This window comes from Danio aesculapii, chromosome 15, assembly GCF_903798145.1.
Source record: "Danio aesculapii chromosome 15, fDanAes4.1, whole genome shotgun sequence".
In the NCBI taxonomy this organism is placed as follows: domain Eukaryota; kingdom Metazoa; phylum Chordata; class Actinopteri; order Cypriniformes; family Danionidae; genus Danio; species Danio aesculapii.
Window position 1 is genome coordinate 39,633,875 of NC_079449.1, and position 26,916 is coordinate 39,660,790.

At 36.1% G+C, this 26,916-nt stretch overlaps 1 protein-coding gene across 1 annotated transcript in view; it reads right to left on the bottom strand.

Moving 5' to 3' along the window:
* Positions 1–7,965: 7,965 nt before the first annotated feature.
* Positions 7,966–26,916, bottom strand: part of egln2 (egl-9 family hypoxia-inducible factor 2) — a 42,475-nt gene continuing 23,524 nt past the window's right edge. Inside the window, 5 exon segments of the mRNA XM_056473247.1 lie at positions 7,966–8,103; positions 10,008–10,043; positions 10,046–10,074; positions 12,051–12,187; positions 13,520–13,639. Coding sequence (XP_056329222.1) covers positions 8,051–8,103; positions 10,008–10,043; positions 10,046–10,074; positions 12,051–12,187; positions 13,520–13,639 — 375 coding nt within the window. The 3' untranslated portion in view covers positions 7,966–8,050.

Consider the following 26,916-nt stretch of genomic DNA (forward strand, 5'->3'; position numbering starts at 1 on the left):
TATTTTATGTGTGGTTTACTTTTCTCCGAGAAGGACCCCGGACATGCCAGATCAGTGTGATGCTATCGTCCTTCAATTGACTGGAGCTAAGGCTGTCCCCTCCGCACTGAGGGGTTGGCGTTACGATAATCCTCGCTCTGAGGACGCGGTAATGGTGGTGCACTGGGAAAGCATTACCTCATCATCCAGTTCCCAGAGGCGCAAGACATGGATATTAATTCTATCCTGTTCCCCTCTCATACCCACTTGGAGATCTCTCTTAGGAGAGGTCTACTCGATCACTCAACTCGGTATATTTAAAATTTCTGCCCAGGTAGACAGCTCTGCTGGTCGCATTGGCATTGGTCAAATGGGTGGGTATCTGGAGGCATTTTCGGTTAGCGAAATGTGTTAGGGTTTTGGGCTGGCCCACTCTCGTGTTTTTCCTGAGACCCCGGCCCATCTTGGTGCCCTAGGTTCCTACAGCGTTCATTTTAGACTACGTAGTGAACCTGCAAGCGCTGCCCACGGAGGAGGCAGACCCAGCCTCTTTATTGCTGTGTCCTGTTTGCGCTTTGCTTATTATACGAACCGTATTCAGAACTTTTAAATTCTCTGAGCAGTTCTTTATCTGTTACGGTGATCTGCAAAAGGGAAGTGCCGTATTCAAACAGAGGTTACCACTGAACAGTGGATGCCATCTCCCTTGCTTATCAGAGCCAGGGCGAGCTGTGTTCTGGGCTTAGGTGCCTGCTATGCGCGATCCCCGCTGGCGCTCCCATATGCTCACTCAGCCACGATGTATATATATTAGGGCTGCACAATATTAGAAAAATATTGAAAAATAGTTTTGCTATTTTGGTGAAAAATAAATTATGGTAAGGTTCACATTTGCAACGAAGACTATGCATTATTATTTTATGTTTGATTATTCAATTAATCTATACCTGAATACAGTTCAACTTTTTCATGGTAAGGTTGACATTTGCATGGAATTACTCACACATATATTAACATTTAAATGATGACATACTGAATAATACACAATATCCATTACATATTACACAGATGTTTTATTATTTTTAGGACTAATTTATTTAAAATAATAATTTAAAAAACTTAAAAAGTAAAAGACAAAAATAAGAAATTATGGCTTAAAAACATTTCTGAAATGTAAAATATTAACTATGACATGACAAAGTTATGGCAGTACATTATAAACAGTTTAAATGTAAAGATGTTAAATGTAAATGTAAGTTTTTATGATGATTCATAATTATGACTTTAATTTCATGAATATCACAGTATCTCATTATTTATGATTTTATGTCATGACTTTTACTCATCTCATTTTTGATTTTATATAATTATGATGTAGTATCTCATAATTCTCATGAACTCATACTGTTATAAATAACTACATTTTGTTGAACACAGATATTTTTTACATTCTCGTTCATTCTTTCATTTATTCATTATACAGCTCAATATTTAGGTATTTAGCATTATTTGTTTTTCTTTCATTTGCCACTCAGTTTTTTCTATTTCTTCATTTTTAAGTGAGCAAAACCCAACATTGTTATTGATCATTTTATCAATTAATGTAAGGTCATGAAAAGTGCATTCATAAGAATACTCCACCTTTTTTGATAATAGACACTTTATACAACTTCCCTAGAGTTAAGCAGTTTTACTATTTTTTTAATCCATTCATTCTGATTAAATGACTTATTCTAAGGTAAAAGTGTTTCCGCCAGACCCAGAGATCGGCTGAATAGATTCAAAAATGGGGAATTTCCTAAAAAACTTTTCCTTTAAAGTGAAACGTCAATGATCACTCTGTGTGATGTGTTACTATTGTTATGAATGTATGGAATGCACTATAGAGTGGGTTTTGTTTGTATTGTGTGTTTTATTGTGTGTTTGTCTCGTTCACCCAGATCAGTGTGAGGTCAGTCTAAGGGCATGTCCATTTACTATACTGATCTGAGAGATTCAAAAGCAAAGGCTGATAAAATGAATAAATAAATGTATGAATGAATGAATGAATGAGCAGGAGCCTTCACTCCATCGCAGCTTGTGACATGAGATAAGAACACAACACACTCTTCCTGTTTGCCCACAACACATTCCTGCACTAATATCTGTCTTGCATATCTGAGGATCTGAAAACACAACACCAGTGGCTCCTCAGTTAGAAAGCCTCATGGACTGCTTGAAAGAACATGTGGGAGTAATAGTAGGTGGCAAGTGTGTCCTAAGACTGGGTTGCATTTTTTTTTTTTGCTATTAACATGCAGACTAAAGGTAATTTTTGGTCAACAGTCTACAGTTGCTTACAACTGACGGATTATTATTAACAGAGTGTGTGTGTTCCCAGTTTCTGTTTAAAAACGTTTTAGTCCAAGTGTCACTTTGTCTCCAGAGTAGCCCATACACTGAACCATTATATGGAAGTGAGAGAAAAAAAAAATCACAATAGTCATCTGTACAAAATCAGACACATTTTAATTAAATACTGCAAAACTCAGAGGGGTTAAGCAAACATCTCTTCTTTTGTCAGTTTGTTCTCAGTTTATTTACTTCTCATACTGTTACGCGGCACAAAAGCATTTTCTTTCCATCGCTTCTCATTCAAACATCACACATCCTATGATAAAGTGCTTTACTGATTCACTTCTCTGGCACTGCAGCACAGAACAAAGAATGCTTGGATATCTCCTGTTCTGTGCCACTTCATTGCATGAAATCTCAGGTTCTCAGATGCTGGCTGTGTTCAGAATAGCACACTATTATTTTTTTGTTCAGCAGGTTGTATGTGCTGTAGATTGTATACTGTGCATAGTACGCCAATGTTTACAGTTTAAAACCAAAGCATGAACCACTGTACCCACAATGCATTGTGCTTGACATTTTTGTTTTCCAGAGAAATGATGAATGGTTAGTAACGCTGCGTTCAATTAGTAGTTTGTATTTATGAGTTCTAAATATGAGTTCAACATTGTACGCTGTAAAAAATGCTGGGTTCTACACTATACCTTCATGTTGTCCCAACACAATTTGATTAAGTTAACTTAATCAATATTACAAATTTAAATGTATTGAACATAAAACTATTAAGTTGTCCACCAAAATATATCAATTGTGTTTTAACTTAATTAAATAAGTAGTCTGAACAAGCAGCAAAAGCCATTTTTTGAGTGTAGAACAATTATAGTAGTTAGTGTATGACAACTGTAAGTTTACATGTCTACCAATGATGCAACTACTTGAACACTAACAGTAAGGACTTAATTTTTTTATGTTTACATAGAACCTTCATTAATTTGATTATTTGCTAACAAGTGTGCTTTCTTATCTGTAATTTTACATTATTTACATTTATCAGTTCCATGGATGGTAATTCAGCGCTTCAATAATCAATTTCTTTGTGCCGTGTCTGGATGAATTTACACAACTGCGCAGCAAACTGACAGTTTAGAAATATGGTAATGGTAACGCACTTAAACTAATGTGATTTAGATGTTTACAAGTCATTGTGATTAAAATTAGCATTCGTACACCACACAAATTGGTATGATTACTGTTTCTAAAAATAAAATACTAGTTGCTTGAAATGTTTAAGATTAATCAAATTAACCTTAAGAGTCCATTAAACTTGTATTATGTTAAACTGACTTCAAACAGTGTGCGTAACTTTAAGTTAGACCATGATTAACTTAGTTTCAAGAGTTCACACTTAGAAATTGTTTGACCAATGATAGCAGGTTTGGCATGCTGTCCCGGGAGAGAACCCTGAGCTCGGAGATAATTGAGCCCATGGCACCCGCCTGGTCGATTGAGCATGTAAGGGGAGTATGAGATCAGGTAGTTCTCGAGAGCTCCCCGTGGTAAAGGAAGAAAGGCGGAGATGGGGTGGATAGGGGTTTTTTCGGAAAACTAAGATAAGGGAGTAATTTTAGCTAGGCTACTTATAGTGAGTTTGGATTAATCTTATTGGCTAACTATTGATTGTAGGTGAGAGACCAGCTGTGGTCAATCATACCACGTGCACCTCTCGGAATTAGTTTGTGAAACTTCACTTAAGTTTCAATGAACTAAAAAAAATATGTTGTCATGACTAATTGATCATATCATTTTTTACAGTGAATGATTATGAGTTTAATTGTATTCATTTGACTGAAATGCTGACGTAAATTTTAACCAGAATCTTTCAAAATTCCAAAACAAAATGAAGTAATATGCATAAAACGAGAGAAAGAAATTATGGTAACACTTTAGTACCAATTCCTACCTGCTTGTTGTTAATATAGTGGCTATTTATTAGAACTTAAATATGATCTTATTCATTCTCCCTAACCCTACCCAATACCTAAACCCATGTACTATCCTAAAACTATTAATACGCATCAGATTAGTACTTTTGTGAGCTAAAAGTGTTAGTTAATAGTTTGTTCATAGTGAGAATTGTACCTTAAAATAATGTGACAAAAAAAAAAAACAATCATATTAGTTCTTAATGAAGGTGTAAAATGTGTATAAAATTAGGATGCGTTCACACTTGGCAAGTTTGTACCAGTTAAAATAAGCTCGGATGACTTTAATGTTAGGCTACATTCACAGTTTAGTTAGTTTGGTCGTGACCAAAAAGAAAACACCTTGCATTCATTCACACTTTCACATTGCAATTTAAATCAAAACAAAACAAATAAACAAACAAAAAAAAAACATATTACAATGTATATTTTGCAACAGAACATACCAAATATTCAGTTTTTGGACTAAATGTGCTTATTTGGTGCACGGCAAGGTTGGCAGCATTCACATTTAAATCAGACGAATCGCATTTGTATAAATAGTAATCAGACTGGAGTTTGTTTAAAAGAGTTTTTCTGATTCAAATTAAACCTGCCTAGTATGAACAAATCCTTTGTATAGATAAGGAAGGTCCATAACATTACAAAATAGTGTGTAATAGTTTATAAAACAAACTAAAAAACTAAATGATATATTTCATTAATTTAAAAAAATTACCATTAATACACAACATCAACTGCATCAGAAACATGTAATTAAAATATTGTCAAGTTAAATATTAAATGTTGATGTTAAATACAATCTTTCTGACATGAACTCAACACATCGTAATATCAGCCACATTTATTTCATTTCCAAATATTAAAATATATTTTTCAATTTAATTTACATTTATCTTTAGACTTTAAAAACGCTGATTATCTTGTTGACATGATTTGACAACAATTTAGCATTTTGCCAAAAAAAAAAAAGTCATTCTGCTGTATTTGCATACTGTTTTTAAAAAAGTTGCAGTGTACAGTGGTTACGGGTAGTATGCTAGTATTCCATTCTGAACATAGCCAGTAGTAAGCATCTGATGAACTTGCAATGACCTCTGGGAGATGTAGGCACAAGGGTAGTGCATGTACGGACACCTGATAGAGAGTGAGGCTGTTTGTGTTTTCCAGGTGGCCTATAAGCATTATTACCATGATTTGAGGAGCCCCATACTGATCTCGTCTGCTCTACAGCGCCTTTTTGAGGCAGAAGGAGATTGTCAGCTCTCAGGTAAGTGCATCTCCATTGAAAGACCCTCAAAAGCATGCAGAAGTTGTAGTCTAATGTGCAGATACATGAAAAAAGTTGACCCTGTTTGGACATTTTGTAACAGAACATACAGTACATTTCAAAGACTGCAGTTGTATAATGTAAAAACTTTCTTGAGCCTCTTTATTTCAGCAAATTTCACAGCTGTGCATAGAGTCCAATTTATTCTGTGCTGGTATGATAATGTGCACATTAAAAGCAATGCACTGTCACTATTTTCTGGGCAAACATGTATTCTTTCCATGAAATTAGAGATGCGGTAGCATGTGGTCAGCACTAATAATGTAACACTATTGACTTCTATGGAAAACAAGTAAGCTTAATTTGAATTTAAAATAAATTTAAAAGGCAGCATGTCTTTAATTAATAATTAAATGGTATTAAAGAGCAATAAAATCAGCCATACACCTGGAGATGGAGCAGTCCAAATAATTTTTAGCATTTGGATTACACTGAAACTGCTAAAGTTATTGCGATGCATTTTCATCGGGCATACAAAAAGAATAGCTGATTTCTATGTAATTTACTTAATTTTATGTAAATAATAATATTTTTAAAATACATTTATTCTAGAACGATTAGAAGAAGTAAAATCTGTTTTAAAACCAACTGTTTTAAAAACTGTTTAAAACCAACCCAGCAGACAGACAACGTCATAAGACGTTAATATTAGGTTAGATTTAAGTCACTAGCGTCTAAGGACAATGCTATTTTGATGACCAATAGCAAAGTGAAAGGACTTTGTTATTTGGTTGATTTTAGGTTGGGTTTGAAAGTGACCAAAATCCAACGTCGAGTCAACATCTTAAACCAACATCATATTGACGTCAAATACTGACATTTATTCGTCAGGTATGACATTCTAAATCCAACGTCTGATAGATGTCATATTGTTAACGTCCACACAACGTCAAGCTGTAACATCATTAGATGTTGATATGTGGTTGTTCCTAGGTTGCGTTAGAAATTGACCAAAAATTTGTCGGACATCAGACATGGACGTTTGGTTCTGACGTCAACATAATTTTCATTTTCAAACAAAATGCAGCGTCAATCTGATGTTAACGTCTTGTGCCTGCTGGGAATTACTTAGTTAATTACTGATGCTTAGCAACTATTAATATTCAACTGGATGATATAATAATAATAGTATTTAATGATAAACCTATGTATTATAACAGAATCAGTCTACCGTTACAAGTCTTGTTTCAGTTATGTGTGGTTGACAAATATGCATCCCATTAACCTTATTAGTTCGAAACTGTAATCAGAGTATATGGGAATTCCATATGCAATAATTTTTTATTGTTATAGCAAGCGATTTACAATATATCTGTGGCATTTCATGTATTGGCCGATTCTTTTTATTTCTTATTTTTGATATTTCATATTTGTGCAGCTCATTTTTCTGTATCACCAATTTTTAGCATTTTTATCCAATGCAACACTTTAACTTTGTTTAAAAAACATGGATAATTGAATAACACTGTTAGAAGTTATCATTTTTAAACTGTACATTATATTATCATGATGCCTAAATTTATTGTAGCATTTTTTAAAAATGACAGTTTTTACTGTTTTATTTATTTTTTACATTTATTATTACAAAATAGTTTTGAATTTTAACGTTGTCGATTTATTGCATAATCAATTATAACATAAAACAATAATAAAAATGATAATTTTTATCGTCCAGATGTTTTACATCAGTTCATCTTCAATTAATGTTTGACATCTACAAAATGTATCTCTTTCTGAAAATACACAGTAAATTGATGCAATGGCAAGGACAACTACCAAAAAAAAAAGTGCAGACGGACTGCAAGAGTACGTCCTTCATGTCTGCTGCAAATGGGGGGAGCTGCGATTTCTGCTACTAGATTTGCATAATTTCTTAAGCAAAGCCTTGCGTGAAAATGGACACCATCAGAGGGCCCTGTTCATTCATAGCAAATTAACCGTAACTTCTTCTCAGGCTCAATCATAAGGGATCCTGTGCTTTGAAGCGTCCGTGCAAAATATGATCGTTAGTTAATTTCTGTCAGGTCTGATGATCTAGCTGAGCGAACTTTGGATGGTTACACATTCACAGGGCAGAACACAATATGACAAAAGGCCACTGGAAAATCTCATCTGTCCATTTACACACAGGTGTAGTGTCAGGAAAAGTGAGGGCTTGATTATTATTAAATACAGAAATGACTCAAAATACTAAGGTAACTGTTGACTTTCAATGTGACAAGGAAAATGTCTGCCAGCCTTTCACTGTCAAGTAAAGAGACGTGTTCATTACTGGTGTTCATTGAGTCACCTAATGTATGTCTAACTTGTGGTTTGATGTCTGAGGCCACAGAAAGAGCAGCGATTGGTTAGGCTTCTTGCATCTCCACTTGAAATCCTCCAATGGCGGGGCAGCAGCAGCAGCACAGTCTTCACTGACAGACATTCAGGTCTTGCTGCTCTGTGTGACGGGCACTTGAACTCCTTTCTGTCCTGAAGCTGTGAGGAGCGACAGAGAGATGATTACTTAGCATGATAAAAAAAATGTCAAGGCAAACAGTGACATTTGCTTGAGAAAGCTATACCAGAATGTTTGTAGAAGTTAGCATGTTGCTAATATGATTTAATGATAGTGTGACAGTGTTTCTCAACCACGTTCCTGGAGGACCACCAGCACTGTTTTGGATTCACCTTCATCTGTCACACCATTACAGGACTTTCAGTCTCTCCTAATGAGCTGATGATCTGAATCAGGTGTGTTGTTTAAGCAGGAGGGAGGACATTGAGTAGAGAAGTTTAAGGACATTGAGCAGAGCTGGTGGTCCACCATGACGTGGTTGAGAAACACTGATGATTCAGCCTTTTTATTTAAAACTTTGCATAAGCCACAAAGTTTGAAACAAGATTTGGCTAATATGTGGCTAGCCTGTTGCTAACATTATTTTTCATGTTGATTTTAGCATTTTACAATTTGCAAGTAAGTTTTAACATATTGCTAGCATGTTTTAGCATCATTGTTGATATTTTTCTAACATGAATTAACACATTGCTAACATGATTTAAATGTTGCTAACATTTCCTAGCATTACCTGAATTAGCGTAATTTTACAATATTTTGTAAGTTTGTAGCATGATTTAAATTCTGAGGTCATTTTTTTTATTATTTCTATAATTTTTTTTAAAACTCTAGCATGTTGCTAGCATGCTTTAGCAATGTTAGGGTGTACTCTTACTAACCATGGTTGTCTTAAACCATGCTCAGGCGCGATTGCCTGTGCATTTATACTTCTGCACGCTGTTTGTGCTGCTCTGCAATAACTCTTCCGAAACGCTGCCTGGTGTTCGTGGATGTTTTGTTTTTTCTGATGTTTAATATATATAAGTAGCTAAAACTCGCTTATTCAGAGGCAGGAACCCGCAAAAGTTCCACCTGGAGCTCCTTCACCGGACTCAACACTTGTAATCACTCACTCCAATGGGTTTGCACAGCTCTCACCGCCGCCAACACTCATCAGTGCTACTAAGCTGACCAATTACAGAGCTTGCCCTACGCGTTGTTGCAACATGTAGTTACATTTTATTTTAAAAGATACACATCAGCGTTGTCGACAGCCATGACGAGGGCTATGCGACTGCTCGAAGGCTACGCTGGAGCAAACATGCGCACTTGGGGCAGAAGTGGCCAATCACACCGAACCTCTTTTTTCCGTTATAAAAATGTGTGTTTTGGTAATAATATACCAAAACAATCTGAATTTGAATTGTGTTCATTTGAATTATTGACAATTGTAATTTAATAAATCTGAATTTTTATATGCTGTTAAAAAATTTGTATTTGAATTTTTTAATTTGAATTTAAATATTGAACATCTGAAATTTAAGACAACTGAATTTTTCAAGGCTGAATTTTTTTATAGACGTATTTTCAAACTGTGTTTGGTGTGATCGGCCCCTAAATGAGCCTAAAATATCCATGGTTACTGCTAGGCTTAGTTGGTATAAGATAGATGAACAGAACTGCCGCTCATGGTAAAATTGCATGAAGGCTATTATTTTATCTGTTTTTCACTTTTATTTTTTCCCCTCAAAAATCCAAATGAATTTGCTTTAATATATATCTTTAAGTTTAATACACTTTTTAATACAGTTAATACAGTTTAAACATTTCAACATTTCCTTTAATCATCAGTGTTAAAAAAAGTGCCGCTTTGTCTAAATAAATCAATAAATAAATAATGTTAATTTACTTATCTAAAACATTACACAGAATTTTTGGGCTATAATGTTCCGTAAAAATAGTCTAATGTAAGATGTAACTGTGTCTAGTACTCAACTCTGAACGCAAGCTGAAAACCTGCAATGAAGCTAATCCACATGGCTTTTGTATAAAGTACAAAACTCACCCAGTCTGTACTTCTCCTTCGCTTCAGCTCGCTCTTTGCATCAAAGTACCAAACGGTGATGGCATAACTGTGGAAAGACAAAGACAGATTCAAACAGTCTGATTAGTATTCATTGATTCAATGCAGTGAAAAGCTCAGGCGTTGTGATGTGAAGTCACATGCTTTTGCTCAGCACAGAAAGGGTTAAGTCAACACCAACAGCACTAGAGCGTCTGGTTTGTTTATTCCTGCCTCTCTCCTGCCGGCACGAGCACACAAACTGAAGCGACGAGTATTCAGGAAACACGTACTTCCTGAGCCCCACCTCGGCCCCCAGCCGCGATCAGACCCGATACACACCTACCATCATCCTAAAACATCAACGGCAACAAGCTGCTCTGATTGTTCCACTACACCAAAAATACAGCTTTTAATTTGCTGCATCAAACTCATTTCATCTTCCTGAGGAAAGCCGACTGCAGGTGTGGCGTTTGTGCAAAAGATCAGATTAAACCACTGTGTTTGTAGTGCTAGAGAACAATGGTGGATGAGGTCAGATGAGTGTGTGTGTGTGTGTGTGTGTGTGTGTGTGTGTGTGTGTGTGTGTGTGTGTGTGTGTGTGTGTGTGTGTGTGTGTGTGTGCAGGACTTCAGTTTTACACCTACATAGCATTCTACAACCTTGACTTGTAATAAAAAGGTCAGTTTAACTGATATTTTAAGAGACTTACTGACATGCATGCACTGTCATGAAGGTCTTCTGGGGTCATTTTCTGTTTATACTTTCTTCATACATGTTTTTGGCAACACAGGCTCATTGGAAATACCTGCTTTACCCTACATTTTTGTAAAAATGCAAAAATGTACTTGAACATATGTTTAACTGCAGTTTCTAGATAAAATTAAAGCAACCACCGTGACATTTGGTGCTTAATTCTCCTAAAGAAATCAAAAATCTAAATTTGAACTCATAAAAAAATATGTGGGGCAACGCAGTGGCGCAGTAAGTAGTGCTGTCACCTCACAGCAAGAAGGTCGCTGGTTCGAGCCTTGGCTGGGTCAGTTGGTGTTTCTGTGTGGAATTTGCATGTTCTCCCTGCGTTCGTGTGGGTTTCCTCCGGGTGCTCCGGTTTCCCCCACAGTCCAAAGACATGCGGTATAGGTGAATTGGGAAGGCTAAATTGTCCATAGTGTATGAGTGTGAGTGAGTGTGTATGGATGTTTCCCAGAGATGGGTTGTGGCTGGAAGGGCATTCTCTGCGTAAAACATGTGCTGGATAAGTTAGCGGTTCATTCCGCTGTGGCGACCTTGGATTAATAAAGGGACTAAGCCGAAAAGAAAATGAATGAATGAATGAAAAAATATGTGATCGTATAGAAGGTATTTAGATAGATGAAGTGTTGTTGTTATTATTAACTGAAACTGAAAACCAACGATCATGTACTAAAACTAAACATATAAAAGCCAAAAGCACATAAAATAACTAATATTAAAATTGTTGAAAAAATATATATTAAAGGTGCAGCATGTGATTGTCTATAGAAACATTTTTGTTGTGCTGGTCGAAAGTCTCTTCACATTCCAATAGTAATGATTAAATATACGGTCTGAAAAATAGCATGTAAGTATGGTTTAGTAATAAGCGTAATTCCTGCACCCTGTCAGCCAAGCACTAAGCATACAGTAGTCACTTTAGGACAAAGCGCCTGAAAGAGTGAGACAAGCGATTCTTGCTTGCTTGAAATATTGCACATTATGACAAGTTTTGCATGCTACACAACTGAAAACGTGCTAGATATAATACAGTTTTTGTTCAGAATTGTAGTGTTATAAAGTACTATAACGTTTTCTAACTTGCGAATGACATGATACTGTTGGCTGTCTACTGTTATCTTTACAGTGCCCGTTTGTGATATCAGGAGGCGTGGCTTTGGACGGCGGGGGATGAATTGTGTTTTTAAAGATTTTATGCAAAATGGATAGCATTTTGGCAGATTACCTGCTGCACCTTTAATACTTAAACCTGTAAATACTTAAGACTGTAGTATATAAAAATATACTCACCGGGTGGCAAAAGCTGGCATCACCTCATGTGGGTTTCGGCGATCAGACCAGAAAATGAGCAGACGGTCAAAAACAGGCTCGATGTTGGCGACAACATTACGACCCTCAGGGTAGATCTGCAGTAAACCTCCATGAACCTAATCAAACAGTAAAAGACAAAATTATTATTATTAGCTCTATTATTATTATTCATTCATTCATTCATTTTCTTTTCTGCTTAGTCCCTTTATTAATCCGGGGTCGCCACAGCGGAATGAACTGCCAACTTATCCAGCACATGTTTCACACAGCGGATGCCCTTCCAGCCACAACCCATCTCTGGGAAACATCAATACACACTCATTCACACACATACACTATGGACAATTTAGCCTACCCAATTCACCTGACTGTGGGGGAAACCGGAGCACCTGGAGGAAACCCACGCAAATGAAGGGAGAACATGCAAACTCCACACAGAAACGCCTACTGACCCAGCCGAGGCTCAAACCGGCGACCTTCTTGCTGTGAGGCGACAGCCCTACCTACTGCGCCACTGCGTCGCCCTATTATTATTATTATTATTATTATTAATAATATTAATATTATTAATATTATTATTATCAGCGCTATTAGTTTTTGTATTCCTTTAAAATATTTCCCATATATTTTGATATATGGGATATTTAACAGAGCAAGGATACTTTCAGTATTTCCTGTAATAATTGTGTCTTCTGGAGACAATCTTATTAAATTTTTTTTATATAATTGTTAAGGTAAGTATTATTAGGCCCATTAAACTTTTTTTTTCTTCAATTGGCTAAAGAACAAACCACTGTTGTCCAATGAATTTCTCAACTAACCAAACTTGGCTTGTTACCAATTAACCTTATGTTAAGCCTTTAAATGTCACTTTAAGCTCTGTCATCATAGCAAAGTTAAAATAAATTAGTTTTTAGTAACTATTTGTTCAAATAAGTTTTATGCTTAAAAATGTGTTGAACAAAATCTTCTCTACATTAAACAGTATATTTAGAGAAATATTTAAAAAAATTTACTTTACAAGAGGGTTAAGATTTTGACTTAAACTGCATAAAATATACAGTAAAACACTGACTATGTTTACATGGACATCAGTAAAAGTATTTGCCCTAATCTGAATAGGACAATAGTACTTTTAAGGAGTTGCTTTTTGAATGTTCATTTCATGATCCTGTTTTACATGTTATAGCACATAATTCGATTAATGTCACTGCGTCACTACGCTATCCACATTTCATCTGGAGTTTCATGTAATTTCGGGTGTTTCATTTTTAATTTGTCGACTCAAACTGCAGTTTGCACTTTCACTTTTATCCAGGAACACATTTACAAAAGAAAATCAACAGACTCAATAATGGGCTACAAAATATGCAGAAATGTGGGATTTCGTGTGGGCCAACTCATGACAAATCATTCCCAGTAAGAGTAAACACAGGATCACCGCATACCTTCACATCCCAATTCTTGTTCAGATAGTAGATGCAGGTTATGCAGCGCCCGTCACCATTCGGATTGTCCACATGTCGCACGTATCCTGTGCCACTGCCAGGGTAACACGCCACCATAGCCTGGTTGAGTACAGTAGAGAGGGTTTGAGAAAAACCATTTAGGGATGATGAAATGAGGACATTTTGTGACATTGTTCGCCGAGGTCCTGATATTAAAATCCGACACTGTGCTCTAATCACAAGTGGGCATAATGAAAAACAGAGGTCAGTGCATTTGGAAAAAGCATTACGATCTGATTATTTAAACAGTCACTGGGAGGAGATGAGGGACATATGTGGCCTTACATCTGGAGTGTATATAGTAATGTGCAAAACATAACAGAGCCACCTACACATATTAATACAGGTGCATGTTGCAGATTTAGCAGACAGACAGACAGAAAGACGGACTGACAGACTAGAGTCCTGATCTAAACCTGATTGAAAACCTCTAGAAAATCCATAAGGACAAAGTTATGTCTCAGAAACACTTCAATCAGTCAACTGTGAAAAAGACAGAGGAAGAGTAGGTCAAGAGACTAGTGAAGTCTGTGAGAGACTAGTGGTGTTTGTGAGAGACTAGTGATGACCTGTGTTCAGATGTGCTAAAATCATTCAAAGTAAGTTTTTAACTGTTGTAACCTTCAGAAAATGTTAGATGCAAGTTTTCTTCATGTTACAATCAGTGCTGTTCACAAATTATGATCACTGCTTTTTCCATAAAATGTATATTTTTTGGTGAAGTACACTGTTTGTTACAACACAGGGTCATTGGGAAAATGTGCCCAGGGATACATGTCTGAGAAACGAGAAATATGTGTCTCAGGGCTGAATTTTGTGTCTAAAATAATGCTATGGGGTGGTACTGCTGACCTTAGCTCCTTATGGATGTTTTTTTTTTTTGGTGTGACTAGTTTGTTCAGTAGCTCAACGTGTACTATGCCAGATTTGGGAGGTGGACCGGGGTTCAAGTCCAATAAAGGATGGTTCTAGAAACCACATAAATTAAAGCAAAAAAATAGTGTGATACTGGTGTAAAAGCACACTACCACTTTTGAAAACACTATCGGTTGGGTTTAGGGAAGGAGGTCAGTAGATATCTAACTCAGTGGTCCTCAAAGACCGGGCCACAGACTGGTACCAGTCCATGGATCAATTAGTAACGGGCCGCACAAGAAATCATTAATTATTTTCATTTTATTTTTATCTATTATCTTTATTATTATTATATAGTTTGAACGATCTTTTATTTTGAAAAGTCTTTTATTTTGAAAAATTACCGTATTCTCTCGCTTATATCTCAGTCACTTGAGTGCCCAATTTTAACCTACAAGCAGTAAAATGGGTAAGAAACAGATGTCTTTGGAAAGTTTCTTTGCTTAGGGGAAAAGGCACAGTGAAAGACCGACGAACTGCCAAGGAATAGACCCATTTGTCAACAAATCAGGTAAATCCACCATGTCTGTGCAAGGTCAACTGCTGGAGATCGCAAATGATGGCGGCCTTTCAGGGCCCGTTTGCATATTACATCTTTTCTAGAGTTCGTTATTTCTAATGAAGGTGAGCTGTTTGTCACGCGTAAGTGGCGTGACACGCTCACACCTTTCAGGTGCCCCCAGATGAATGAATGCCCAAGCCCACCGCAAGTTGAGTGACAAGAACTGACAGATCAGCTTCAGCTTGTATGGAATATACACATTTCAGTAGACTAATTACCTCAGACCAACACAGAACACCCAAACACTGCAGTGCATTATAATTTTCCCCATAAATAAAACTTATCTGACTGACTAGCCTAGCAATCTACAAAATCCCCCACCCCCTGGTCTGCGGTAAAACTGTCAAGCATTGACCAGTCCACGGTGATAAAAAGGTTGGGGACCACTGATCTAGCTGATATATTATGCACTTATGTACGAGTACGATGACAAGCCAATTGACCTCTCTAATGGACGCGTTCTAGAAGGTCATTTATATTCGCAGAAATGTACACAGCGGCCTCTGGCAGAATTACGAGAAATGGCACGTATGAGAAAGCATGCCCCAGTAATGTATTTGAGATAGTCACAAATGTACAGGGCGCTCTCTAGTGGATTTGTGAAAACAAAAACGGCAAGAACACCCAGTCAAGGGTACATATTTCTGGGTTCTCAAAAATGTAACCATGGGCACATATATCTAATGAGCCTGAGTTGGTTTATTTTGGAAAACACTGTTCTATTAACATGGTTTAGCCTACAAAACAATTAAATCTCAGCACGTATAGCCTTGTGTGTAGTGCACCATCATATAGCGATATTATGCTTCAGGAGTCCAAACGTTAAGTCCCACCTCACAGACCTTTCTGATCATGTCTATAGACCATTTTAAGGGACGTAAACAAAAACAATGTTCCCAAAGTATTTCATTTTTTTACATTTTTTAAATTCTATAACTTCCGAGAATCCAAAAAGAGCCACATATTGATAAATAATGGTATGAGAGCTGTTTCAACACTAAGATATGATTAAATTGCCTCTTGTTACAGTTTTGAAATAGTTTAATAACAAGCAGGAAATGCTCAAGGCTCAGTGACATGACCACTTTGAAATGGTCTATATATACTCTCCTATGACAATAAGGCAAAAATAATCTTAAAAACAAATATATTATATATATATATATATATATATATATATATATATATATATATATATATATATATATATAAGCAGTAAAGACTATACTATCCGCTGTAGATAGACAGATAGAAAACTAATATTTGAGTCTTCTGGCCCTTTAAAAGATTTACAGTCTGCATAGGTGTCAGAATGATGAAGCTTTTCTGTGGCAGTTGCCAAAGGTCAAACACGCACATGTTTTAAAATAGCACTCACTTTACGTTATTTCTGCAATGGCTGATCGCCCACACACCAGCATTATCAATGCTGTTTATGGGGGTTTTTGAACACAGCTCTGTCTCTGATCCACATCGGCCTCAATACTTGAACACTTCACTTAAGTCTTTTGTGTCTCCAGAATGTGTCTGTAAAGTTTCAGCTCAAAACACCATCAGATTGTTTATTATACCTTTCAGAATATTGGAATTTTCTGCTCTAAACACCATGTACTGTAGCTGTTTTTGTTGGCTGTGACTTTAATGCTGGTTCTCCCCACCCACCGTTTCCACGTTCCTGTCAGAGTGTGCCTCAATCTCCGGCTGCGTCAGATAAACAGCACAGTGACAGACATGAAGAAAGCAGATCTCACGTAACATTTGTGGGAAATATTAAAGTAAGAACGTTCCTAATGATTATTTGAAGTATTTGTTGTGGAGGTCTGCAACGAGTCACACACAATGCCATTACAAGTTCACGCACAGACACACACAGCACGCACATTTAACTTTGCACTGTTTTTGCACTATAAATTTAACAGGATACATGTTAATATACACTGCTGTATGGATATCCGCTGTTAATGTACAAATTAAACTTGATTTAACAAACTGGGATTGAACTGTTTTAAAAACGTTTTAAACTTGTAAAACTCATTCTTGATCATATTTGATGATGATTGATGATCACAGAGAGCTGAACAGATCTTTTAATCACAGTTGCTTTGCGCACATCCTGTCCTGTGGCTTTGATTATACACGTTACTACGAAGACATGTAATACGCGGCTGTCAATCAATTCGGTGGGCTGGGAAACCGCACTCCTATGTCACATTGCGGTGGGCATCAAAATGCGAGGGATTTGAACGTCAAATTTAAAAAACAGACTTCTTGTCTTCAAATCAGCCCAATAGGACTGTGGACACACTATACCTATACACAGTTCTCTCCAAACAGCTTCCAAAAGATGATTTTCATCATAGGCGCCCTTTAAAATGCAATTTATACAAATAAACCTAAATATCAGTTCAAAAATGTTTTGGTTTCCAAGTTATAACAACAGAAGTTACAATATTAACAAGTTGTTTTAACTATTGCAAAAAACATAACTTGCTAGCTATAATTTATTTTACTTCATTCATTCATTTTCTTTTCAGCTTAGTCCCTTTATTAATCCAGGGTTGCCACAGCGGAATGAACAGCCAACTTATCCAGCACATGTTTTACGCAGCGGATGCCCATCTCTGGGAAACATCCATACACACTCATTCACATACACTACTGACAATTTTGCCTACCCAATTCACCTGTACTACATGTCTTTGGACTGTGGAGGAAACCGGAGCACCCAGAGGAAACCCACGCGAACGCAGGGAGAACATGCAAACTCCATACAGAAATGGCAACTGACCCAGCCGAGGCTCGAACCAGCGACCTTCTTGCTGTGAGGCGACAGCACTACCTACTGCGCCACTGCGTCGCCCTTCATTTAATTTATAAAACAATAATGATATTTTATTTATGAAAACACATGGTTGCAAAAAGAAACACTTGATTAAAACATGTTTAAATATTGAAAATAAATGACAGCACCTGACATGTTTCCATTAAATTAGGACTGGGCGATAAATCGATTTTATTGATTAACTCGAGTGTGATGTTTACATCGATTAGTTTGAATGAAAATCAGTTTATGCTATCAGTTTAACAGATGATGCTCCCCTCTGGGTTCCCGTAGTTCCCCCTGCACTTGCCATAGAAACAAACAATCAACATGCAGCGAACAGAGGAGACCTCGGAGAAATGTTGCACTCTTTGAAGTGAAAAAACAAAAACATGGGCGCACAAACACGCCTGCCAAAATAATTCAGGGCTCTCAGTCACGCCTTCACCATCAGACACATGCATTTGAAACTGCGGAGTAATTTCTCATTGTAAGAAAACACTAAATGAAGAAGACGCGCATATGAAAGGAACTGTTACCGATCTAATGTTGTAATCCAATGCTGCTGTTTCCACATAAATGAGGTGACCCAGCCACATAGACATTCATTACTGTAAATATCAACACTGACAGAACTCGCTCAGTGCACTAGACTAATCTACCAGATGCAAAAAAGCAATAAAACACATACATTTTGAAAGGCTTATAATATTTTGGAACAGTGAACCATTGATGTCTGCTGTCTTCATTTGTTTCAAAAACACAGATTACTTTACAATTTAACACGGCATCTTTGGATATTTTTTCTGCTGAAGATACTATGGTCTTAAAAAACGAACAAAAAAATTTTTTATAAAAAATCACATACCATAAGGCCCGTTTCCACTGAGTGGTATGGTACGGTTCAGTTTGGTTTGGTACGCTTTTATAGCCGTTTCCACTGTCAAAAAGCGTACCGAACCAAACCGTACCGTACCACTGTTTCGGCACCCTTTCGAAAGGGTACCAAACACGAGAAAGCGTACCAAAAGGCAGAGCTAGACGCGCAGCTGAACGCTATTGGTTTACAGAGATACGTCATTCGCTTACGCAACAAGCCAGAATGAAAACAAAAAACCCGCCATGTTTAAAATACACGCACAGCCGACGAGCCGAGACATTACAGCGGAATTATATATACATATAATAATGAGCCATGGTCAAACAAACGAGCTACGAATAACGAGCTCAAACAAACCTTGTCCTTGTTATGATGAAAAGCCACAAAGCCAAGAAGAAGAGCAGATTTACCCTGTGCACCATAGTTTTTTATGAGCCAGTCTGAGGCGCTAGCGGTTTCGCTTTCTTGCTTGCGTTCGCCGCGCGTCAATAACTGAAATAACAAACTTCTTGAGCTGATGATAGCAACCTGTGCTTGATTATTGACGTGCTTTTGAAACCCGATCCTGTCAGACACTGACAAACGCGAGAGTGAAGCGCGAAAAAAAACAGGGAGGAGCCGGAAAAAAAGGAGCACATTATTTTTTCTGCAAACATGAACAAAAGTCATGTTTAACTATTATTGTTATCTTCACCTTTTGGACTAATATGAACTCAGAATTATGGAATTGTTCTCTAACAGAGGCTACATGTGTTGCTGAAGATTACAGACACAGATGAGAGGTTTACACTGACTTTAAGCTATATTTTGGGTTGTTTTTGAACCTAAATACGGACAAAATGTCTGTTGTGTGTGTTCTTCTGTAGTTGATAACATATCGGAGACTGTAAGGGGCTGTATATGTTTATATATGTTCATTTATTTAGTTATTTGATATAATTACAGACGTTACAGTAGTCTGTTTCGCACTGTCATTGATCTGCAGTTATAATCAACTCATCTTCATTGAAAGGTTAGTAATAAATATTTCTACACAATTATTTTGTGTGTAAAGCATCTGTTTTGTGAGAAGTGCTTCTCATATGATATGTAAGTGACCTGTACAGCTTTACTGTAGACATTTCCTCGAGCGAGAATGACGTCGACTGAAACTTTCTGTCATACACCACGCCCACCAAAAGGGTACCCTTGGTAGTGGAAACGCAAGCTTGATAAAGGTGACCCGTACCAAACCGAACCGTACCGTACTGTACCAGTCAGTGGAAACGAGCCATAAGGAACGGTATTACAGAAAATGTTGGCAGTTTTAAAACCCTGACTTTTCCAAACTGCGGTATACCTTGAAAACTGTTATCATACCATACCTACTCTGAATGCATGTTCATTAAAAAAAACTAAACAAAACAAATCTTGAAAAAGGTTACTTTCACTGTAATTGTATAAAATGGTTTACTTTATATTATTATTATTATTATTATTATTATTATTATTATTATTATTATTATTATTATTACTACAAAGGTCTAATAAATAATCCCTAATAAGGTCTATCGATTTACAGGGTTATCGACAATGTGTGTATATTTTTGGCTTGGAATAGCCTTCTGTTAAATATTATTGTGTTCATCCTTTTTTGTTACAAGCAAAAAAATAAAACCTCCTTTCAAATTAATTGCGCTTTCATTGAAACCAAATATAAGAAGTATCGGAATCGGTACTCGGTATCGGCAAGTACACAAATTAAAATACTCATACTCGTATCGGTTTGTAAAAAAGTGGTGTCTTTTCATCTCTAGCCTTTTTATATCCCATAATTAATTATAAGTATGATAAGTTAATATACTATAGGTTTTATATTTTAATAACCTTCAACTACAAGCATTTTATTTTTGTGGGGAGAAAAAAGTTTTTGTGGGAAAAAAAAAGGCCATACCACCCAGCCCTACATTAAATCCTAAATATAATTGAAATATGTTATTATACATATACATCATATGGCATCTGTATAAATGTACAATTTTATTGGCCATGAATACATTGAATAAATGCACTGACAGTAAATGTGTTTTATTTACCACAGATTTCTATAGTTTAAATAAATGCTGTTATTTTAAACATTCAATCTATATGTCCAAAACTGTCCGAAAACAGTTCATTTTAATTGTTTGAGAACATTTCAGTTTAGATGAAAGACCCTTTCAGACCTCTTTCGGAAACATTACAGAGCATAGACTTTTAACACTAGACTACATGAACTAGATTAGATTTAGATTGCATCATTTTTGTCTAATTTATAACTTTTTCATAGATATATTTCTTTAACTTTGTTTAAATGTATGCTCAACTTAGTCAAAATGCTGTAAAAGGGAGGTTATAGAGTTCACACGTTCTGGCATGTCAAGCACTGTGCCACTCATATGGGCACCGCCAGTTCCAATTTGGCTCAAACCATATCCAGATCCAAACCACCAATAAAAAAACCTGATAAAAATCCAACAAACCAGCATCAGGATCTGGCTTCCCTTCAGTAGAGCTAAGTTTTGGCACAGGTATGAGGCATTCCTGCACATGAATGATGGTAACTGGGTCTGTTTTGGTAGGCGGGAGAGCGGGATCAGGGTGAACTGTTAGCAGTCGTGCTCTCTGATATGCTCAGCTCTTTATCAAGCCTCACAGAGAAATTCTTATCTAAGCCGTTATCACTGCAGCACAGTATAGCGGTAAACACAACGTGAGTCACATGGGTTAAACAGCAGCCCAGCACTTGCTTACAGCCAGCATTACCTCCGCCAATATGCTTGTTTGACGTCAACAGGAGTGATTGTGCACTATTTTCTTAAAGGGATAGTGAATGAAGAGTTTGTCTTTGTTTATTCTTCCTCATGCCATGTTTCAAGGTTGACTTGGTAACCAAACCGCTACCATTGATTTGTATCATACTGATTAAACTTGAACAATTAATTTTGCATTCCATAGATGAAAGATTATCCAATAGTTGTGGAATGAACTGAATAACTGATCATTTCTAAAAGTGATCTATTCCAAAATTGAAAATGCTAATGCTAACGTAATATATGTAATATTTTCATTCCGATTAATAATAATGTTGCAGTGTTTTTAATAATTGCGCTAATTACACTATATTGTATAGTTCTTAAGGGCTTGCAATTTTTTGTTTACATGGCCAGTGGTTCTGATTTTTACTTGCTGATATGTTCACCGGGTACATTTTGTTTTGTTTTTATAATTATATATATATATATATATATATATATATATATATATATATATATATATATATATATATATATATATATATATATGAGCAATATCACACGAGTAGCAGTGCAATATGGCTGTATATCGGCACTGGTGGGAGGCGTGCATTGGCACAAGGCTGCAGGCCGAGTGGCTTAGTCTCCCAACAGTGACAATATACATCCATATCGCACTATATACAACAGTTCAATAGCATAATGATGTATATATAAAAGAAAATCAAACACAGAGAGTTCTAAAAATCCTTTTGTACGAAGAACTACTTTCTTCCGCCATTTATTCACATCAGAACAGCAAAAACTGTTGCTACTTCACAAACGTCACTTTAGAGCTAGTATTTGAATGATTCTCTAGTGTAATATCTACAGTGATGATAAAACTGGTGATTTTGCTCACATTTTAATATAATAAGGCTGAACAGCATGAAATGCCATTAGTCTAGAGACATTTCCCAGTACTTCTCTGTTGTAATTGGGAGATCACAATAATTAACCCCAAAAAAGCCAAAGCAAAGCAAACACTACCAGATTACTATGGTATAAATACTAAGCAATATAAGCACTACAACGTACAAAAGAGAGAGATTGACTTTGAGTGCAATTTACCAGTTTTATAATGATTTGATCAACTGTAGTTTGAAATTTCACTGAATTTTTTCTCCCCAAAGCACTTATTATGCTGTCTTTGTCATCATCTTGTGGCAGAATGTCAACCCTCTTTGCTCTGCTCAATGACAGGCTAATGGTCACCGTAGTGCTGAATTTCCGAAATTATAAATATTTCAAAATAGGCACTATCCTTATAAATAAACTGCATAGTTGCAATCTAAACAACTACATTCTTGTCTAAAAAAAGCCTCAAAAGTACATTATGTTGTCCAACAGCTGCAATATTTGTCAAACTGTAGTGAGTTTATTGATCTGCTGTGCCTCTATGTGGGCAGAGTAATACACAAGGGTGAAGAGGCTGGAGGCTGATATTGCAGAATATCGCAAGTCTATGAGCCAATCAGATTCAATAGCCAGACAGAACTGTTGTATAAATAAATGTGTGTGTGTGTGTATATTATATATATATATATATATATATATATATATATATATATATATATATATATATATATATATATATATATATATATATATATATATATATATATATATATAATTGTGATGCAAATCTGAATTTGAACTTTATTATGTAAATAATGTATTGTAACTTTTACTTCATTCATTATTATAACTTAAAATAACTAATGTGTTTTAAATCGTAATCTATTCTTGTGGTGCAATGCTGAATTTGTTTTAACTTTTATAATTAATGTAAAAGTGATAGTTCACCAAAAACTGAACATCTGCATATTCTATCAATTAAAGACAATAATGCTGTAATTAACACAGACTGATTGTTTTACTTCACAAGAGGTCAGTGTATCACCAGGAGCCATATTGATTTTGTGTTTCCTGGAATACCATTTTATGAATCACCAAGGACCACAGTTTAATTTTTTCGGTTGAACTATTGGTAAGTGATGTAATGGTCAAAGTTTGATCTAAACTCTACACGTCATCTATACCCTCTGTGACCACCACTAAACCAACATCCCCTAGTCACATGATTATGTAGAGTGCAACTAAACCAACTCTGCCAGCCACAAGCACATGTGACTAAAATCACTGTCTGCATAATGCTTTAGACAAAAACGTGTATGAATGGAATCCTTTTAAAAATGTTTTGCCTAAAACATTACATACCTGAGCAGAAAATACATGGCTTATTCATCAAGTTACTCCCCATTTCTTTTTATGGATTGTCAAGGCAAATACCAAAACACATGGATCACAGGCTGATCTCGCAAGGAAACATATCAAAATCGTAACGTAACAAAACGTAACAAAATCTTGTTATCCAAATAGTTAATATTGACTTAAATAATAAATAAAATAGTGGAATGACAGGTAAAAACTGTATTGTGTCCTGGCTGACTACTTGTAATGTGATCGGTATGAGCTCTTAATTTGATGACCAAAGATCAGTGTTAATTTTGTCAACGAAAATAGCTTGACACAAACAGAAACTTGACAGGTCTGCTGCGCCATTATCATGACTAAATGTGTTCTGCTAATCTAATAAACGAAGAGCACAATGCAGCAGAATATAACAAATGTTAAAGGTGGTAGTTTTTATCTATTAACTACATTTTGGTCTCAACAATAATTCACTGTTCATTCATTAGATAAGCGGATAAAAGCGCACTCTTTCATAGTTTTTTATTAATGTAAGGACCTGTCAAGTTTCTATTTGTGTCAAGCTGTAGGCAGCAAACATTTCTAACACTTATTTTAGTTGAAGAACTTAACACTGCCACGGATAGCAGTCTAGAGCTTTTCTGACCGGATTTTATTTGGCTTCTCTCATAATAGAGTGGAGGACGTGACCTGGCAGACTTCACAGGAACCAACAATGACACCCAAATTAAACAAATACTGTGCAGTGAAGAGAAATGCTCAATTAATTATCTCATTAAAAGGAACAAAAATGATAGTGGGCACCAACAATGCTGACACAAAGAGCTAAATGTCCCAAAACACTGAATTACTGCCATCAAATTTACATGCTTTGAACCAAACCAATCATCTATGGGGAAAATCACAAAATCCCAACTTTGATTTGAAGCAAAGAAGTGTATGGCACAGTTTTATTAATTATTTTTTCGGGGTTTTCACCTTTAATGTATAGGACAGTAGAGAGTATTGACAGGAAAGTATAGGGAGCAGAGAGAGGGGAAGAATCAGTATAGAACCACAAGGCAGGGAATCGAACTCGGGTCACCGTGAGCACCAGAATGCATGTGTCGACGCACTAACCACTATGCCACTGGTGCCGACATTTCATGAGGGAAAGAACTACAGTATCATGAAGCATTATGAATGAAATTAGAGAGATAAATTGATAAAATAAGTGATAAAATATAAAACTGTTAATCCAACATTGTTATATATTACAGTAATATTGTTATAAATTATTTTATTTTATCAGTAAAGTTGGTTCTAGTAAACCTCCAGCATGAGCTTACAGATGTAGCAACATTTACTACACAGTAGGGTTGTCACGATACTGGAATTTGGTACCAATCGATACTGAAATTTAAAAAAACGTGCATTTCCCTCTAACATTGGAGCGCTGTTGAGCAGTTCACCAAACTCACAGCTGTTTACTGAGTGTAACTACAGATACAGGGACACTTTAGCATTTTAAAGCTGTGATTCATCAGCGGATAGCACATATGTCAGCTTATAGACAAACCAGCTGATCGACATGACTTTGAAATGCTCCAGTGTTTCCTGGGTTTCTTCTTTGGGGGAGTTTCTGCACTAGAGCGCCCTCTGGCCTTTAGAGGTGATTTACTGCTGATCACACAACCATGCTTCTTTGACAAGATGTGCATGATAATCACAGCTTTGCTTAATTGCTAAGGATGCAATAATACAGATTGCTCATGGTTTGGATTGTATCACTGTTTTAGTGTCATGTTTCGGTACGGTTCAGTATATATGTTCGGTAAAAAAAGGACACTGTCAAATAAAAATACAGAAAAACAATAATCTACAAGCGAAAGCACAAATATAAGATATTAATACTAAGTAAACAGTGCCTTTGAGGTTTTTCATCTAGTTCAGGAATTTCCAGCTACATAAACAGAATAACAAAATATCATTATCATAACATTATCGAAGTTACAACAGCTATTCACATGAGGAAAACATGCAAACTCCACATAGACATACCAACTGACCCAGCCGAGGGTCGAACCAGCGACCTTCTTGCTGTGAGGCGATCATGCTACCCACTGTGCCACCGTGACGCCACATTTCCAATTTCATTTAGAATGATCACTCAACCCTGGGGTATATTTATATATGTAGAGTATTAGTATGTATACTAATATTATATTAGGAGTGCAAGACATCAATTCATTTAAGACATTCATGACGCTTCATGGGAGTGGGCAAGGCTAAAGTCTTCCAATGGTGAACATAGTGCAACTGATGGGTGGATTTCCACTCATTATCATGGGTGATGTCGTTTTTTATTTTTAATTTAAAATGGCCAACAAAAGTGTATACAATCATTTAACTACCTCACAACTGGTCAATTTTTAAATATTTATTAGTTATTGTTAAAAATAAGTGATAATGATTGGAATTTTTGCATCCTGAGCCCAACTCTTGCTCTCAACTATAATCAAACACATTCTCCTAAATTGTCTCTCAAGTAGCACCACATGCAGAAAGACATTTTGCATACATAAATCAGTTCAAAACCAATCTACAATCAATGCAAAACCCACATTCTATATAACTATAGGCAAGACATAGTGAAAAATGAAGCGATGACGTCTTGGTTTGTTTTGGTTAGCATGCAACAATCCCTTAAAACAATATTATTTTGATCACGCAAGATCCTTTCATGCCTAGATAGTCAAGTAGATAGTGAGCACAGGGTGTGCTGAGATAAAAGAGTGTAAACCCGATGATGAGAATGCAGAGGATAAGTAGGACATGAGGGTTAGATAAGGATACGCACGCGCCAATAGGACACGAGACAAACCAATGCAGAACAGTAGTCAGAAGAAATGAAAGAGGGATTTTAGTTTGACTATAATGAGAATGTTTTACTTGTTCGCTTTGATTCAGGTCTATATTATGATTCAGTTGGATAAAAATACAATTACTTCTATTATCTAACTGTAGATTTTTGCAGTTGTCATAGCATTTTAGGCCACATTTTATAGTTTAGCAACATGTTTTAATAGTACTGCATCTCATTTCTCATTTATGATGTATGATCAGTAAGTTTAAATTACATTACTGCCAGTT